This window comes from Vigna unguiculata, chromosome 3 (genome assembly GCF_037176805.1).
Source record: "Vigna unguiculata cultivar grain cowpea cultivar isolate G323 ecotype 2 chromosome 3, ASM3717680v1, whole genome shotgun sequence".
Classification (NCBI taxonomy): domain Eukaryota; kingdom Viridiplantae; phylum Streptophyta; class Magnoliopsida; order Fabales; family Fabaceae; genus Vigna; species Vigna unguiculata.
Genome location: NC_140794.1, coordinates 50718965 through 50738074, shown reverse-complemented (window position 1 = coordinate 50738074; position 19110 = coordinate 50718965). Strand labels below are relative to the sequence as shown.

The following is a 19110-nucleotide window of genomic DNA, read 5'->3' as shown; positions in this document are numbered from 1 at the left end:
TCCAAGTAGGAGATCATGTACTTTTTGTTTCAATTCAACTGAATATGCAAGTAACAAATATTAGAAAAAAAATATCATATGCTTAAATAATTTTTTATTTAAATATCTAATTCAAAAGAATATTATATATTAATTTACCAAAATCAATATTTTAATTAAATTCATTAAATTACTTCAATATTTTCTCAAACTTTGTGAATTATATGTAAAAGTGGACATATTTTTAAAGATAAGATCTCTTAGAACACGCTTTTATATACACGAGTAATACAATATAAATATGAAAAATGCGGACTATAAATTATATAATTAAAAAGTTAGAACTCAGAGAACCTTGTAATTCTAATCTACTTATAGGATAATAGTATAATGTAGATATAGATTAGTATGAAATAGACAATTATATTGATAGTTTTTTATGGATAATAGCTTAGATATAGATAATATAAAACATTTAAATAGTACAAAACTAAAATATTAAAATAAAAAGATTAACCGAATAAGCATATAATGGTGATTTTTACTGTTTAAATACTACTGTAACAAAAAATGTTCCGTATTATGTGAAGATTTATCTATTTATCTATATTACTAATTACTAATACATGTTCATGATGATTAGATTAAGAAAATAGGGAAAATAAAAGTATAAACCCTTAGCCTCCATAAACCTTTCCTGAAAACCTAGACGTGCGCTATATTTTTGGACGCTGTTCTGCAAAGAGTTAGACACGGCTTCGCAGCAACTCAATATGGAAGAGAAAATAGACACTGCAGACAAGAAGGTGAGTTTCCTTAGTCAACGCTTTCAGTATGTGTGTTTGTTTGTTTGTTCTCTGTTGTCTCCAACGCCTTCGAAAGAACAGTTCAAATTGTGCGTTTTTTGCTTTTAGTTTCCTTAGATGTTTAGTATCTTGAATGTACTGCTGGGGAATCAATTGAATGTTTTTGGCGGCGAATTTTTATGGGAAATTAGGCTGAATGTTTTGGCATGAATTAGTTGAAGCTCAAAGTGACTTCCAATTTCTAGGTTTTCAACTGAATATGTTAAATGATGGTGGGGATTTAAGAGTCGTGGTGTACACTATTAGTTTTTGCTAAAATGCAGCTTGGAAAGATTTGCCTTGTATATACTCTTGGTTTTAGTTGTGTGTTTCCTGTCACATGAAATCATTGGACTAAATGCGTATGCTTTTTTAATTATTTAAAAAATGAAAGACTGCATTTGCTGTAAACCTAGCGAATCACTTCATATAGAATTAGGGATTAGTTATGTTTGCCAAAGTGATTTGCAACTTCTTTGGTTATTGGTGATAGTGATGTCATCAGTAGTCATATAGATAAATAGATAAATTGTAATACATTGTGAGACTTTTAGATGTATATGCTAGTTTAAATGGATGATGAAATGTCGCGAGTGTTTTGTAGTCTTTTTTGTTTTCCCTTTCCTTCTTTCTCCTCTGTCCCAGCAATATAACCAGTGCTTCCATATGGGTAGGTGCTGGCCGATATTGTAAAATTGGCACAAAAGAAAGGCCTCAGGGGTAAGCTAGGAGATTGGAAAGAATTCTTGGACAGTCATGATAAAAAGTTTGGGGCCAATTTGAGTGATCCATCAAAGCGACCCCATGAGTTATTGGCTACATTTCTAAAGTCTTTTTCGGAGGAGGAAGATTTGAAGGTAAATAACTTTTCGGTACCAAATATGTACACATACACTCAAAAGATGCGATTTTTATTCATTTCTCCTGTGTTTAGTTTTTTGATAACATCATGCGACATCATGAAAATCAATACATGTTGGAGCGGCTGAAAGATAAATCCCATGAGTCCCCGGAGCAGGTACATTTGTGATTGCCCTGCTAAAATCTTGTTTTAGATTTGTAGTTAACTTTCTTTCCTGGATTATAGTAGTAAGTAATAATGTTATTTTACCTGAATTATAAACAATCTTGTTTTCATTTGTTAGTTAATTTTCTATTAAAACTAAGTTTCCTTCCCATAAAGGTCACACTCCCGCATGTGTTTTGAGCTTTCTACCAATCATTTGCTGTTATTTCTTTAAGCGATTCAACATTATTATTCAATTTTATTGAGAATGTTCCAATCAATGTTATCAAAACTTGACTGGGCGGTTTAACCAGTTGAATCAGGAGTCGGACTAGTGTTGGGTCCAAGTCTTCCTAAAAGGCAGATTTAAATTTGAACTGGGATAAAACTGTTCAAACTGGGCATGAACTGGAAAACCGGGAGAACTAGTGGGTTGGGAGGTTTGACTGGTTGTTTCTGAAAACTTGTTTTATTTTTTTATGTTGTAGTTGGTTTTTCAAGAGAGTTGTAGTTAGTTTTTCAAGAGAGTTGTGGTTACTATAATGAATTTAAATTTGAACCGCGATATAGCTGGTCAAACTGGGAAAACTGGTGGGTTGAGAGGTTCAACTTGTTGGTTCTAAGGACATGTGTTTTTTTGTTGTTGAGAGTTGTATTTACTAATGGATTTTATTTGTTATTGTTGAACTTATATGTGATGTATTATACTTGTTTGCTTTCATATATAACTTACTTTTGTTGTATGCTATGACTTATGACGCATTTAAGTGAAGTGTTTAAATTTTAATTTTGTAAAATATATATATATATATATATATGTATATATATATATATATAATCTGTTTTTTCATTAATACTACTTTGTATATTGTATTAGCATATAAATACTTTTATGAATTATTGTTTTCCTCTTTTATATTTAAACCATCATGCCAATTTGAAGTTGGCTCCTAAGTTGAATATTTCTTGTTGCTGCAACCAAATCTGAATGTAAAACTAAAGTCTAAAAGTGAAAAGAATGTAATTGATAGTGGCATGAATCTCTATGATTCAGCAAAATCAAATATTCTGATATTACTTTATGGTGATAATTATCCTTTTTCTCCTTACTGGGTTGTGTAATTGATAATGGTTATTCACATTCTTTTTCTTAATTAATGTTGTTGATTTCATTGCCATGTGTACTTATAAAAATAAATTACTATAGTTTTCTAACAGTCTGATGTATGCTGCACAGAGGCTAGTTCAAATAACTCTGCAGCATCCGTTATATCCATTGGACTATTCATCTCCATCAATTGATGAGGTTTGTTGACATCACCTGTACCTGAATTTGAAGGGGTCAATAGTGATTCTGATATGTCGTATATTATGCTTTTGATAGGGGTGGATAGTTATAAATGTTAAAAACAAGCCCAAGGTGATGAAGTCTACTACAATGCTTGCTGTCGATTGTGAAATGGTTCTTTGTGAAGATGGGACAGATGCGGTAGTTAAAGTCTGTGTGGTAGACCATAATTTAGAGGTAATTTATGCACACTCCTCCTTTTGCATATCCTCCCAAAAAAAGGGTTCACATAATTGTTTTTAAAATCGTTCTCCTTTTCGGGGTTATAGATAGATAATTTTCAGAACTTTTCAGGTCAAGCTGAATGAATTCGTAAAACCCAACAAAAAAATTGTGGACTACAGAACAGAGATCACTGGTATCTCTTCTCAAGATCTAGAGGCAGTGACTTGCTCCTTGGCTGATATACAGGTATTTTGGGGAATTTTTTTTTTTTTTTGTATAGTCCTTTCATGTGCATAATGAAGATATGTCTTGTGCTTCCATAGAAATCCATGAAGAAGTTGTTATCAAAAGGAACCATATTAGTGGGACACAGTTTGCATAATGATCTACGTGGTAAGTTTGATAAACGTTTTAGTTTACTTTGGTTTGTTTTTAAACCTACTGCTAGATTTTGAGTATATTAAGGGGCTAGCTCCGTTGAATTAATTTTTGCACTTCTAATTTATATACTAATGCAAGTTGTCTGCAGTGCTGAAGCTTGATCATGTCAGAGTGATTGACACTTCCTATATCTTCCAATCCGTGGATGGGTCTACGCACAGAAGACCTTCTTTGAATGGTTTATGTCAGGTACTAAAGTGGCAAATATTTTATATGCAAAAAATTAAGGTTCTCCATTATGAGAAAGGGTCACATAGCCACTCTTTTGGAGGAATCATGTTGTTTTGGATGCAAAGTCTCTTGTGCACTTCTGCTAGTTTATGTCTTGAAATTTAAGATCTTTCATCATCCAGGCTTGCCCAAGAAAATTATAGCAACATGGAAGAATAAACACAGAAATGGCAAATATTAATTTTTGATTTATAGTTTATCATCAATTGTTTTGACAGGCTGTTTTGGGTTGTCCTGTACGGGAAAAAGGTGCTCCACATAATTGTCTAGATGATGCACGTGCAGCTATGAACCTCGTTCTTGCAAAGATCAAACATGGTGTTGATAGGGAATTTCCAATTTCACTTGCTCAAGAGCGTGTAAGCTGACATATACATCTCCAGCATTACGTTGTAGTTGTAATCTTGTTGATTGGAGACTAAAGGTGAATACTATCACTGTTATATTGTTTTAGGTTCCAGAAAATGAGACAGCAAAGCTTTTTCTTCACAAGATACCAAATGCTGTAAACACCGAAGCACTGCATACCATTGTTCCTGGAGAATTCAGAACAGAACTGCAGGTAGTGTGTCCTATGGCTATCTCAATGTTCTAGTAAAGAGGTTCATCTGTAATTATTTAAATAGTGTGAATATCTTCAATTTGAAAACATTTAGTTTTGTTTTGTCTCACGGTAATCTTGTTGGCAGTCTTTTACTGGGTTACATTTTGTGTTTGAGATCTGATGTATCTGCTGCAGCCTACCAGGAAAGTTCAAGGAAGACATTATTCTGCCTTAGCTGTTTTTAAAAATACACAAGAGGCTGAGGATGCCTATGAAAAAGTCGAAGGAATCCAACTAAAGGTACATATATGATATATAACGGTCTGCAATCTGCTACTTGATATCAGTAAATTGTTTGTTGTTTAGCTGAGCCAATGAAATGCATAAATGTGAATTTCACTCTCCACTATAATACCTGAATCCATTTGTTCTAATGGACATATGTTTGACTCTTCTTCCAAAATTGGATGAACTTGAGAACTTTCACTGTAGTCGTATATAACTGAAGGACATTTTTTTACTCTGGGATTGCTGATCTATCTCATACTATGTATATTACTTTATCCTAGGATAATCAAGGGCGTCCACAGAAACTTGTAACATTTCTGCCAAGTAAAGGCATGCCTGTCACTCTATATGTTCGGAAAATGGTAAGTGACGAACCACCCAATGACCAGAATGGATCTAATAAGAGGGCTTTACAAACGGATGAGGCAGTTGATGTTTCCAAGAAAGCAAAAATAGATAAAAACACTGAAGAAAATGCCCCAAGCTGTGATGTCCATTTAAACGAGATTGAAGCACTGAATCAACGATTAAAGCAAAGTGAATTGGAGATCGAATCATTGAAGAAAGAGCTGACACAGAAAGATTTTGAAATAACCACTCTGCATAAAATGGTGGCCTCTTTAAATAAGAGAAGAAAATAAAAAGTGCAGCCAGGGGATGGAATGTTGGATTGTTTGGTGAAATGAAATTGAAGGGATGCTCCTTAGCCAGGACCTCGTACATTTATGGTAATTTTCTTAAAAATCGGTTCTGGGAACCGTGCAGTTTTGAGACATTCATATTTAGTTGTCATGTTAATTACTGAGGTTCCAGAAATTGTGGCCTCCCAGTCCAAATTTGGATTTAAATATTTCCCTCCAAGGATGAACAAGTGTACCGATGAATGTTATTGTCCACAACTAACGTTTTACTGCAATTATATATGTTTTATTGACATTCTTTCAGATGAAGACAACTCATCTAATATTGTTTTTTTTTTTTTTGTATTGGGGCCACTTTTAGCTATATAAGTTATATATTGTTAGCGTTATTTTAAATATCTGGAGAAATCTATTTCACTGTTCTCTCTTTCGCTTTCTTTTTCTACTGTAGCAACAATCCTTTAATGCAAGTACCAATGACTTATTACAGTAGTAGTACCAATGACTTGTTATATAAGTGAGTACAAAACAAAACATGTATATTGAAGAGGAAGGCTATTGTTATTCTTAGAACATGTGACTATGGGGTTGAAGAGGATGTCATCAGGGTTAAAAATAGTAAACATAAAACAGCACAACCTTCGCCAAACTCCATTTCAATTTAATATTTATTTGTGCTTTTAGTCTAGGATAATTATTACTTAAATCTTATAAAAATGAAGAAATATAACTAGATAAGCTTATAATGAAAATTATAAAACAATTTATCAAAAGCATCAAGGCTTCTAATGCTATAAGAAGTTTAAATAAAAATATTTTAGTTGGTTAATTTGAATGAAATCGTTGAAAATTTGGAGTAACAAACCAAAAAAAAAAAGATTTGATGTTGAATTTAATATATATATATATATATATATATATATATATATATATATATATATATATATATATATATATATATATATAACTAATGTAACATATCAATTTTAGCAGTTTAATAAAAATTAATAAAATAGATTCAGTGTATAAAGTATATTAGTACAGTCTTAGAATAGATCGGACTATAAAAGTATAACGTTTATACTAACCAACTAAAAAAGACCAATTCTAATTCTAAGCATAGACTATCCACTCACAACAACTCCCACTGAAACCTTCTATCAACTTAAAAGATGGTTCCTCATCCTCCAGAGGTACCCAACAACTACAACCACATCTGCTTCCACCGAATAGGTGATCATCGCAAAAGAAAGATAAACAACACAAGATAAAAATACAGAAGAAGGGCAAGCTAATGTAAACAAGGAATATTCATATGAAAACTTAACTCAAATTATTAAAATAATACACACATAGGAATACATATAAAAAGAGATACAATTGACACTATATTCAATTATTCAGATACATGCAATGACACCGGATCTCTTGGTGGCTTGCACCGACACCGGATCTCTTGGTGGCTTGCACCTCTGTGTGGTTCCCAAACTCTGCAAAGTTTGGCATCAAGGGGTTATCACCCAACCACTCATAAGGTAAATCCCATTCGCATATAGGACTTGATCAAGTCCAGTGACTAGCATCTCCTGCTACTCCTCACAACATAACTCACTCTACTCTATTTGAGCATTAATGATTATTAGAGCGTCAGGATACCAACCAATACTAAGTCCTCATGTCATTGCACACACTAAAATACCACAATATAGAACTTCTCATTGAAATTCCTTAAACATCATAACTTCGCATGCTCACACAATATTTCATACCAATTATCATCTTATATACCCACAATAACATTTTTATCTCAATTAATAACATTAAGGACTATAGAATCCAATTCAAGTATACACAAAAGTAACTAAAACAGTAAAAACAAGAAAACAAAATAATTGTCGCTAGACATGAAATACATCCAAATGGTGAAAACCATTTCTCTAACCATAGACATCAAAACAAAGATCCCATAAGTCAAAATAAAGATTTACGTGTCTAGGATCAACTGTCAAAATTTCAGCTTAATTCGACGGTTAACAGAGCTGGAATCTTCATTTTACCAATAAGACGCAGTGTTAAAAATTGAGTAGCGCTCAATGCTAGAAAGTGGCGCCCAACACTTATTGGCTTGTAAAGGTCAGCGCAGCGCTGCCATGTTGAAGCTCACTACTGTATCAAATATGAACAATCTCAATTTAAGGTTTTTGAGCAATCTAGACCTGTTTTATTACTCCAATTGGTACTACTACTATAGGCAGTGATCAAAAAGAGTTTTAAATTATAGTAGGTAGCAACAATTAGATCCATGATCCAACAACTCTATCTTTCTATAATACCCCCAATTCAAACAATACAATCAATTTCAATTCAATCATTTAAAATATCAACATACCACAATCACAAGCATCAATAATTCATCATAGCATATAAGATATTTCACAATCATACAAGATATGACTCACTTACTCTAAAAGTTATTAGCTTCCCTTATCTGACAAAGAGACTCTGCAGATCCAAATCGTTCAAAAAACACCAAAACACATCTAACTCCACATGATGTTCTATCTACACATAGAAACATCAGAAGAACGATCATAACCTACCATTATGATCACTGATCAATAGACTCATACTGATGATTAAAACCACACATGTAAGCGGAAGAAAACTCACATGTGACGAAAAACATAATTAAACCAAAATGAGGGCGAAAAAATCAACTTACACAAACGGAAAGACTGATTGGTCCAACTTGAAAAACTCGCTGAGAGAGGATAAATCTTATGCTCTCAATTCTTCAATCAAATGATCAGAGAGTAAGATATCCTATAGAGAAGTTAGAGAACTCTAAAAAAGTGATTTGTAGATGGTGGATGTGTTTTAAAATAATAAAACTCTTTTATAACAAATCTATTTATACTAAAACATTTTAATATTAAAATAATCGAATCTCACTATTTTTAAATTAATGTCGCTTCTAAAATATTATTTTATAAGATTTCACAACTAAAGTTTCATACATAAATTTATGAAAATTTAAAATTAAGATAAAATTTGGATTAAAAGAACATGGACCTTATCGCATGGATATGTCAATATGACATTTAATCAACTCGGAAACCATTTAAATAACCAGAAGGAATAATGAGATGGGTGTGTTGTAACATTAGGGACTATTCATATGTTTTAATAAAACAATTAAATATATTATCTTTTTAAAGACTAAATTAATAGGATACTGTTTTTATTTATATCATCAATCTCTACTCGTTTATTTATACCTTGTAAAGTCATTGTAAAATTTTATGTTGTATGAAAGTTGGTCCAGAATATAATTCTCTTAAAATTATTATAGGTTTAATAATTGTTTTAGTCCATCTTATCTTATCTTTTAATTTTAATTTCAATTTTTGCAATTTTTTTATAATTTTTTATTCTTAAAACTAAACCTAATTTTCATTAAATATTTTTTATTAAAGATCACTATAAAACGTAGAGAATACTAAAAGAAATATTTTTTCCACAACATAATGAAAAGCTGAATCTTTTTTAAGTATATTTAAAGAATTTAGTTATCTATTTCTAATTATCCTAGTCTTTCTAGTAAATTTTGTCTAATAATGAATGTAAGTGTAATAAAGCTATGACGTGACATAAATTTGTAAATAAATAATAACAAAGATAAAACATTAAAATAAAAATATAACTATATTTAATACGTTATATTTCTTAATTTTATTTTAAATAGTTTGTACACGGACTAAAACTATAATAGAACAGCATCAAATATGTGAATAAACTTAAATGGTTTTGTAGAAATGCTAATCAATAATTTTGAATTCGAGTTTTAAATACACCATATTATACTATTGAAAAGGGAAATTTTGCGACCTATTAATAGGCGAGCTGAATCCCTGAAAACAAAGCTTCTTTTTTTTTGGTCTATAAGATGATTTTAAATTGAAAAAGAAAAAAATCGTGGATCGAAGATTAGGACTGAAGAGGACCAAGAGAAGAGGGTTTGTTTAAGCGACAAATCGTTGAATTGAACCTCGATTCCGCCCTCAAGCCGAAAGCGGAGCGGGTTCATCAACGATGGACGAGGTCGGAGCATCAATTAGAGCCGCCATATCGCGGTGGGAGCTGGCGGTTTGGCGGCAGTACCAGCACGTGCTAGACAAGTGGACGCCACACGTGGGGCGACGGTGGGTTGGGTTGGTGGTGGTGGCGCTGATATACGCGCTGCGCGTTTACTTTGTGGAAGGGTTCTACTTAGTGTCGTACGGTTTGGGAATATACATCCTCAACCTTCTGATCGGGTTCCTCTCCCCTCAGGTGGACCCCGAGATTCTTGATGCCGAGGGCCCCACCCTCCCCTCCTCCGCTAACGACGAGTTTCGTCCCTTCGTTCGCCGCCTCCCGGAGTTCAAGTTCTGGTACGCTATATGCTTCCCAATTACTATTAATTCAATTCACGATCATCATTAATCAACTAATTTCACTTCATCTTGTTCTGATCGATCATAGTAACCACAGAACACAAATTTCACGGCACAACAAAGCGTGTATTGTGTTCTGTTCAGGTTCTATTTGCGAGGTTACTGTTCTTGTGTTATTTATAGGGTTGTGTGTGCTGCGTGTTTCTTTTTTTTTTAGAGAAAACAACAGTTGGCAACCGCAGTAATAACTGAAATGTCACAATTTGGGGGTTCTTTGCACTTAGCAGCGTTATTGTACTTGTTCTGTAGAATTGAGGATTGTGATGAAATGGCAACTCTTGTTACAATCGCAATTTACAATCTCGGCTGCATTTCTTTTATGTAATTTTAGTAATATCTGGAATTACATTCTCAAGAATGTTAAACCTAAAAAATACAAAATGTTATTGATAAAGAATTAAAAATCAGAAGAGAAAAAAGAAAATGCAAGAATAAAGCTGTATGGAAATCTTAGTTATTGTGAAAAATGAAGTTCTGTTCGGATATAAGACACTCTTTTATTATACAATTTTTTTTTTCGCCTTCATATCTCTGGGAATGACCTTCCTATTTTCCGAAAATGAAAAAAAGTGAAACAAAATGTTATAATTTGTTTAACAGTTGTTGGTGTGTTCTACTCTAGTTTCCATGTGTCACTGACTGTGTGGCTTGGGGATGACACTGGTGCTGCTGCTTTGCCGAGGTTGGGTGAAGGAGTGGTGAGTGGTGACCACATGTAAAAATTTTGACACTCGAAGTTGATGAATTAATAGAATAATGACTAATTAAGGGAAACATAAAGAACAGACATATGAAACGAGCAAATGGATTGACCGGCCAGTTCTGATAAAAATGTGGATGTTCATGTTCATTCCCACAAATAATGAATTGTTAGGAAACGCAGACATCATGAATCAGCATTGCATTTTATGTGTTGTTGTGCTAAGTTACAGAAGTTCTTGGATATGCGGTCTGTATCTTCATGCTTTTACCTTCAGTATTTTGACATTAAGATGTTGTTTCTGCTGAATGTAAACAGGTACTCAATCACAAAGGCGTTTTGTGTTGCGTTTGTGATGACTTTCTTTAGTGCGTTTGATGTTCCTGTGTTCTGGCCAATACTCCTCTTCTACTGGGTGGTCCTATTCACGCTTACAATGAGGAGACAGATATCTCACATGATTAAGTACAAATATCTACCCTTCTCATCTGGAAAACAGGTAAATTAACATTTTCATTCGGCAAAATATCGTCATAACCGTTTTATGGCTTTGTCCATTATTGTGTTTTACATGAATCCAGTTTCGGTTCTAATGGTAAAGGCTTTTTTCTTTTTTTTCTTAAACTTGTAGCGTTATGATGGAAAGAGAGCATCACCTGAAAGCCCAAGCGTTTCAGAGGGCTGAACTTTTCAGGTTAATTGAACTATATTTGCTTAAATTAGGTAACAGATCAACGTGTTCTTGATATTATTGCTGTATATATTTTGGACAGCTAGATCAATCTGGGGATGTGATGGGAAGTTGAAGAAAGTTGCTCTAAGAGTCTTGTGTGGACCAGGGGATGTCCGATTCCCATTTGAGCAAATTGTTTGGACTTTAGGCGTATTGGATACTTTTACACCCTAGTAAAAGATCCAATTTAGGAAAATATAATTGGAGTTTCGGATGACTCTTTCTTTACTCAATTCCCTTTTCTTTGTTTTGTATCTCTATATAGGTGGGCAAATGCCTCTGGTTCCTGAATTAATCGTCAAATAACTGGTTTTGTTTTGTATTTCTTCCAATGCCATTATACCGAGTTATCTTTTTATACCTGCGTATATATGTTTGCATTTTTAATCAAGGTAATTTTTATTAACTCTAATTTTTGGAAATAAGCTCATCAATAGGAAAATTAAATAAAATAGGACTATTAGGCCAATTAGTCTTGGGTCCCTATAACCCAATTAAAATGAATGATTTGCATGTGCGTGTCTCCATGAGAGATTCCTCTAGCTACGCCTTTACATAGTTCACCATCTTTACAAGTGAGACAAATGAAAGTTAGAGCAGAGAGAAATCTTTCATGCATTATTTCTCCTTAGTGTGCCTAAAAGGACAAACTAACATAAAGTAGTGTTATGGGGGCTATGCATTATATCCTATTTCTTATCCACATGAGTAATATAATCCCACCATATAAAACTTTTAGCAAATAAGGTGTTTGAGTAACGGTGATTAAGAAAACTTCTCACAGTTAGCGGCCTTGGCTAATGGGGGCCATTGAAGATGTACCAAGGATGTTGACTGATGCCAAATTTGTAATGCCAATCTTTAACCCACCTAAGCTTTTCTCAATTATTGTTAGGACTCGAGATTGATGACTGTGTTTTCCTTTTGCTTCTCATGTTATGAACCTGTGAACATTGTAGATATTTTGATTTATGGATTACTTTATTAGTTTCATTTCGTGTTATTTTGCATTACTACTCACGGCGACATTCGCATAACTATAATTTTTGGAAAGAATTTGTATTGTCTTTTCTTATTATATTTTTACTTGTTCTCATTTCATTTCAAATAAAGCAGAAGAGTGACAACAAATGAGTAAGGCAAAACCTGGCATCCAACACCATGTACACCCATCTTCCTATCCCCGTTTTATTTTGGATGGACATTTCAATGGATTTTGTGCTTGGACTAGACCAGTCAAAAATAGGTCACCTACTTCGGTCCATTACAGGTTTGCTACTTAGTGAGTCAATCCAATCTGACTTACGAACTCAAAAAATTTGAATCCAGTCCAATCCACCATAGATTAGTGGGTTAAATGGGTTGACACAATTACAAAAAAAAAAGTACAATTGTTTTCTTTCTATCTTTACAATATTAATTGGTAAAACATTTTGATAAAGCTACAAGAAGACTATTAAACTTTCTTCTACATTAATTTTGAAAAGGCACGAAGTACATTGCGTACCAAAATTACTTGATTTTTATGTAGCATGTTAATACAAAAAGTTAGGTTTCCTGTACTTTCAAATAATAGAGAGGATTGCACACGAAATTATATTCGAAAAGAAATAATGAGACGCAGGAAGTAAAGAAGTAGGTGTAGGAAAAAGGATCCAATTAGTGAGATGTTTCTTTTTTCTCTTTTATCTGGGTTGGTGTATCAATTTTGCTCATTATAAGTTCAACATGGATGAGTCGGGTTCATAGTGAGTCACATTGATGTTTTATTCGTGGTAAGACGGGTTGACTCACGAATTTTAACCCATTTTGGTAGTTCTAGCTTGGATCCCCAAAGGACAATCAGAGGAAAGACCTTTGTGGTAGTGTATCAATTTTCAAAGATGACTCATTTAATGCCATAAAGTGTACAAAGTGAATGATGCATGCTGAAATTTTAAATATCCTCTTTAGGGAAGTAATGATATTGCATGGCATCCTAAAATCATTGGGGATATTTTTGATTTCTTTTTGTATCTCCAAAATTTCTTCTGTACCCTCAAAAAAATTTTAAATTTCAAAAATACCTTCTAACCATTTTTGGATGTCGACTTTTGGTAAAGATACTTTTGAACAACACATCTGGTGAAGAGTTTGGACTTCTAGATATCAACAAAATATATACCAGAAGTTGACTTTTGAATATATATATATATATATATATATATATATATATATATATATATATATATTATTTTTACTCTTTAAATTTTAAGTTTAGTTTATTTTTAATTTAATTTTTTCTAATTTTATTTATTTTTTAACATATTATATTAAAAAAATTTAAATAAACAAAATAAATATAGGAAAAGAAAAAAACAAAAAGAAATAATTAAAATTAGAAAATTAAACTTTAATAAAAAAATAAAAAAGTTAATATATATATATATAAATTATATATATATACATACATATATATATATATATACATACATATATATATATATATATAAATTATATAAATATATTAATTACATAATTACTTAAAAACAAATAAAATTACAAAACAATTTAAATTAAAACATAATTAAATTTTAAATAAAAAGATAAGAAAAATACAATATGCATATATTCGGAAGTCTTTATATATTTTGGAATTTGAAATTTTTTCGAGGTGCGGCAAAAATGTTGTAGGTGCAGGAAGAAATCTCTCTATTGCTTCCACAAAAACTCAAAGTTCTTTGACCACTTTTAAAAGATTGTGTGGGGAAGGTTGCCGCACAAATTGTTTCGGGCTTTCTTTCTGCAGCTCCAACATTTTTTTTCACCTCTATGTTTTTTTTAAATTTCAAAAATATCTTTAACCATTTGAACAAAGTTACGTAAATCACATTTTTAAAATTATTTCTTGATATCGACATTCTGGATATCGATTTCCGAAGAAGAATACGATTTTAATATTTGTTGAATTATGTTTAATTCTATAAAAGTTTATTTTCAATAATTATTGTTGTTTTGTATTTTAATAAATATTTGATTATGTTTAATTCTTATATCTGTTTTATATTTTAATATTTTAATATATTTTAATTTTTTTAATCTTATTTTAATAAATAATATATTTTTAATATTAAAAACAGAATTAATTACTATAATACTTTAATATTTATTAAATTATGTTTAATTCTATAAAAGGTTAATATAACTTTTATTATAGCTTTATATTTTAATATATTTTTTATTATTTGTAATTTTGATTTAATAAGTAATGTGTTTTTAAGATATTATTTATTTTAATATTAAAAACAAAATTAACTATTATAATACTTTTAATACTTGTTGGATTATGTTTAATCATATAAAAGTTTAACTTCAACAACTATTATATTAATACACATTAGTTGAGTCCAATAATATATATTAGACGAATCTAGTAATATATTTTAGACGAGTTTGTCGACACACAAATTAGACGACTCTACTAAAATAGATTAGACAAGTTTCTTCATTTAGTGATGAGACGAGTCTGACAATACTTATTAGACGACCCCGTACATACACAGATTAGTTGAGTCTATTAGTACACATTAGATGATTGTGACCATTCACTGATTGCACGAGTCTTGTAATGTACATTAGACAACTATATTCATACATTGATTAGTGGAGTATAGCAAGAAAAACAAATTACATGAATCATTTCATACATTAATTAGAAGAGTTTAGGAATGGACATTACACAACTTTGTTCATACACTAATTAGATAAGTTTAGCAACACACATTGATGTACATACACTAATTAGACGACTTTTATAATATATATTAAACAAGTTTGTTCATACACTAATTAATCAAGTATAACAAAAAACACTAAACAAATGGAAATGCGGGTTGGATTAGCCTCATTAGGCTTGCCTCGCGAAAATGTGGGTCGACTAGCCTACAATGCTTTGAAAATGTAGGTTTAATAGTCTAGGACACTTCACATAAGTCCTAGTCCCCAGGCTAACTCTTTCTTTTTCAATTTCTTGGATAAATCTTTAAATGTCCTATGAATTGAAAAACTTCAACACAATCATAAAATTAAACAAAAACTTTAGAGAACAAAATTATAAATTAATAATTACAATATTCGTAATTTGACATGCATGATGAATTCTTGAGATTTTAGCATCATAAATACATGACATTGGTGTTTTATACTCATATAAGAATTTTAGAAAGTTTAGAAGGAAAGTAATCAACATACACAAGAGCAAGTATTTTTTTTTTTTATCTGATAGACCTTAATTCTTAGCCATCTGACGTTTTTTGTGAGTGGGTTTGTGCTGCTTGTCCTAAGTCTAAGCATGATTGATAGTATCTCTATATTATCTAAGTTGTTTATATGTATTATATTTGTTGATGTTCTAAAATATGGTTATATGTTTTATATACACTTCATTAATTGTCAAAGATAGTGTATCTAGTTCAGTGGTGTTGTGGAAGATAAATTGTTCATATATATGACTAGAGAGTCTTACATTAAACGTTAGACGAGTCAGTTCACATACCGATTAAATGAATATAGTAAAAAATATTAGATGAGTATAGAAAAATACATTAGAGGAGTCTTCCATACACTGAGTAGACAAGTCTCCATATACTAATTAAATGAGTATGTCATTATGCAATCCAACCTTTTTTACTTTTAGAAAATTTACATTTACATTTCTTTGCATAGAATAATATTTCTATTTTTAAATCTTCTCTAATCTTTATATTTTTTTATCATCTAACTTTTTGTATTTTTAGATTATTTACTTTTTACATTTATCTGAATTGTTTAATATTATATTTATTTATCATTTTTTCCTGTCTCTCAATCTCTTATTGCACAATGATAAGTAATTAGGGGTTGCGCCGCGATATTTTCCCTCTTAGTAGCATCAAGCATGAGCCATGAAGTGCTAGATTTAGAGAATTTCTAAGATTGGACTGGGTCGTTAATATTGAAGAACAAATGTATAAGGTTCATGGCAAACAGTGAATATCCATATAAAAAATATAACTAGAACATTAATATCATTAAGGATTTCAGATTAAACATTCAAATGGAATAACAAGTGAAAACCAGTACAAATTGATAATCAGGTTGAGTTTTAACCTGAAGAAATCTATGTACAAGAATAGCCCCAACAGGCATTTCCAATAGCAGCATATAAAGATAACAGAAACATCACTTTTGTTGCAACTTTAGAACTTGTTCCTCTTCAAAGGATCCAATTCCACAATAATGATGAGTTAGTTCAAGCACTGCTGATAGAGACCTCATTGCTTTCATAACCTGAACTAGGAACTGCAGAGTTTAGACCATACTTAACAGGGTACGAAGCTTCCATTGCAATTCCACACTTCCCTGTGGAGCTCCTTCTCACGTTGCGCTCCATCTTGAAATACCCATCTTCACCCCACCCAGTGCCCCATGAATTCCTCACCAGCCAGTAATCAACACCGTTTTCAGTCCCATATCCAACAACCACCACACCATGATCTAAATTTGTTCCACATTTACCAGTAAACACACCCTGCAAAAAAAAATAAAAAATCACAAAATTTTAACCTTGTACATTTGACAACCATACATTGTTGCATGTTGTGAAATAGTTCCCTGTCTCAAGCTTATACCAATTTAAGAACATAGTCTCAAAGGCAAATCAATGCAGTGATCACAGTGTAACATTTTATAGAGTATACTTACAGACTGATAAAGTTGCAAAGCCCTGCCAGAGGCTTCAATTGCAACGCTTATGGGTTGATGAGAAACAGCTTTCTTTAAGGCATTCTCGTCATATGCTGGAACATCCTCGTAATCATCGATTTGCACTACCTTGGCCTTTTTCTGTAGCAGTATAAATGAATCAAAATCATTAGAAAAATCAATTATTTGAGTTGAATATATGATGCAGGGGTTTAGAAAGAATGGTATAGTGACCTTAGTTGGATCACAAGTTCCATCATGGCCCTTGTATGGATAATCTTCTTCTGTGTCTATGCCACCATTTTTAATGATGAATTGGAATGCGTAGTCCATGAGGCCACCATTGCATCCTTCGTTATACTCTCTGTCACAGTCCACAAGCTCTTGTTCTGACAGTGACACAAACTTCCCTGTCACTATGTTATTTATAGCTTCCACAGAAGCCACTGTTGAGAACGCCCAACAACTTCCTGCGTCATTCATGTACACACCACAAAATATATTAATAAACCCAATTTTAATAGGACATACTCTCTGTAATTACTATTAAAGATAAGTTTAGTATTTAGCTTATAGAATAAGTAAAGAAATAACAAATATAAAATTATTCATGAATAAATAAATAAACAGAATCCAACAGCCCTGTACCCACGCAACGTCCAGAAACTTGCATTTCGTAACATAACATTATTCTGAAGGAAATAGCTTTAAACGTCAGAATTCAATAAGTACGACCACTAACACATTATTATTTTTTTCATAAGAAAATATCAAACCGTGGCAAAACCGTTAACGAAAATAGAAACACATAAAATTCTATTCACAGATTAAATTAAAATATTTTAATTTAACGTTGGTTTAACTTTATTATCTTTAAAAAAAAATACCCCACTTGTATTTTCTTTTATTTTTCAGTTTAGATTTTAAAATTTAATAATACGCCTCCTTTTCAGTTTAGATTCTTCACAATCTAGCCAAATTTCAAAAACAAATCCACAGTCAAGTTCGTTATTAATAATGAGAAAAATATAAAAAACTCAAGTATATTATTATTATTATTCCCAAAACATATTATAAACGAATACTTAATTGTTACGTAACCATAGCCAGATAAAAAAAAAACAAAGCTGTTACAGTTAACTCAGAACAGTTCTTAACAAACGTTATCTTTACCAAATGAAAAGGCGAAAAGATTAAAAAAAAAAAAAAAAAACTTACCACAACTTCCCTGATCTTTGATCGGAGCAACTGCACCTTTCAACCTCCAATCGACGAACACCGGCAACTTGTCACCGGAGTTGTAAGCATACCGGTGACCGGTCCTCTGGGTTTTCATGACCCTGCGTTTGGCATCAGTTCTGGTGCCCAAATACATGGCACGGTATTCCTCGTTGGTGATATCAGCAAACTTGTTCAACCCAAGAGTGTATGTGTTGTTCTGAGCGTTGTGCTCTTGTATGAATCCCAAGTTCTCCTTGAACACTTCAAACCTCTTATCCTTCTCTCCCAACCCATTGTACACCTTTCGGTGCTTCACCAACCACTTCTCGTACATGTCCATCACCTCGTTTTCGGAGTAATTGACGACGGACATGGCCGTAACATGTGAGAAAGTGAAGAAAAGGAAGAGCAAGGTGGGTACTATGGCCATTGAAGACATGGTTGGTGTGAGGAAGAGGAGAAAAGAAGGTTGAATGGTTGTTGATGAAGAAGAGGGAGTGGTGAGTTTATATAGAAGGAGAAAAATTGTTTAATATTTGAAGAGGATTGAAGAATAGTACTATAAGCAATCGAGTTAGGGAACTGCCAAATCACGTGGCCTCTCAGAATGAATAATTGAAATCTAAGATTATAGAATTGAATCTCTTCTATTCCCTTCATTATTGGCGTCTTACTAAATTCGTTAATAATAGATAGATAGATAATTGTTTTTTTTAATTTTAGAGTAAATTAAACTTTAATTTTCAAAATA

General features: G+C 32.0%; 3 protein-coding genes across 6 annotated transcripts; 2 read left to right on the top strand and 1 right to left on the bottom strand.

Annotated features, from left to right (window-relative positions):
- The first annotated feature begins 618 nt into the window (after positions 1–618).
- Positions 619–5791, top strand: SDN3 (small RNA degrading nuclease 3). The gene is made up of 12 exons (XM_028063532.2): positions 619–785; positions 1499–1681; positions 1759–1842; positions 3068–3136; positions 3215–3355; positions 3473–3589; positions 3667–3736; positions 3873–3973; positions 4234–4374; positions 4470–4577; positions 4755–4859; positions 5129–5791. The coding sequence occupies exons 1-12, from the start codon at positions 753–755 to the stop codon at positions 5486–5488; spliced, it is 1512 nt and encodes a 503-aa protein (XP_027919333.1). The 5' UTR covers positions 619–752; the 3' UTR covers positions 5489–5791.
- Positions 5792–9383: 3592 nt separating this feature from the next.
- On the top strand, positions 9384–11785 carry LOC114177928 (protein RER1A-like). 3 transcript variants are annotated; one of them, XM_028063534.2, is made up of 4 exons: positions 9384–9921; positions 11003–11183; positions 11316–11378; positions 11462–11785. In XM_028063534.2, exons 1-3 carry the CDS (start codon positions 9581–9583, stop codon positions 11367–11369), a joined length of 576 nt encoding a protein of 191 aa, XP_027919335.1. In that variant the 5' UTR covers positions 9384–9580; the 3' UTR covers positions 11370–11378; positions 11462–11785. The 3 variants fall into 3 exon arrangements, with proteins under 3 accessions (XP_027919335.1, XP_085527327.1, XP_027919334.1); XM_028063533.2 differs by having other exon boundaries at positions 9387–9921; positions 11458–11785; XM_085671201.1 differs by having other exon boundaries at positions 9385–9921; positions 11316–11785.
- A 4651-nt stretch (positions 11786–16436) lies between these two features.
- On the bottom strand, positions 16437–18863 carry LOC114179029 (cysteine proteinase mucunain-like). 2 transcript variants are annotated; one of them, XM_028065218.2, is made up of 4 exons: positions 18357–18859; positions 17373–17608; positions 17139–17279; positions 16437–16965 (listed from the first exon to the last, which is right to left on the bottom strand). In XM_028065218.2, exons 1-4 carry the CDS (start codon positions 18796–18798, stop codon positions 16687–16689), a joined length of 1098 nt encoding a protein of 365 aa, XP_027921019.1. In that variant the 5' UTR covers positions 18799–18859; the 3' UTR covers positions 16437–16686. The 2 variants fall into 2 exon arrangements, with proteins under 2 accessions (XP_027921019.1, XP_085527533.1); XM_085671407.1 differs by having other exon boundaries at positions 17139–17608; positions 18357–18863.
- Positions 18864–19110: the final 247 nt, after the last annotated feature.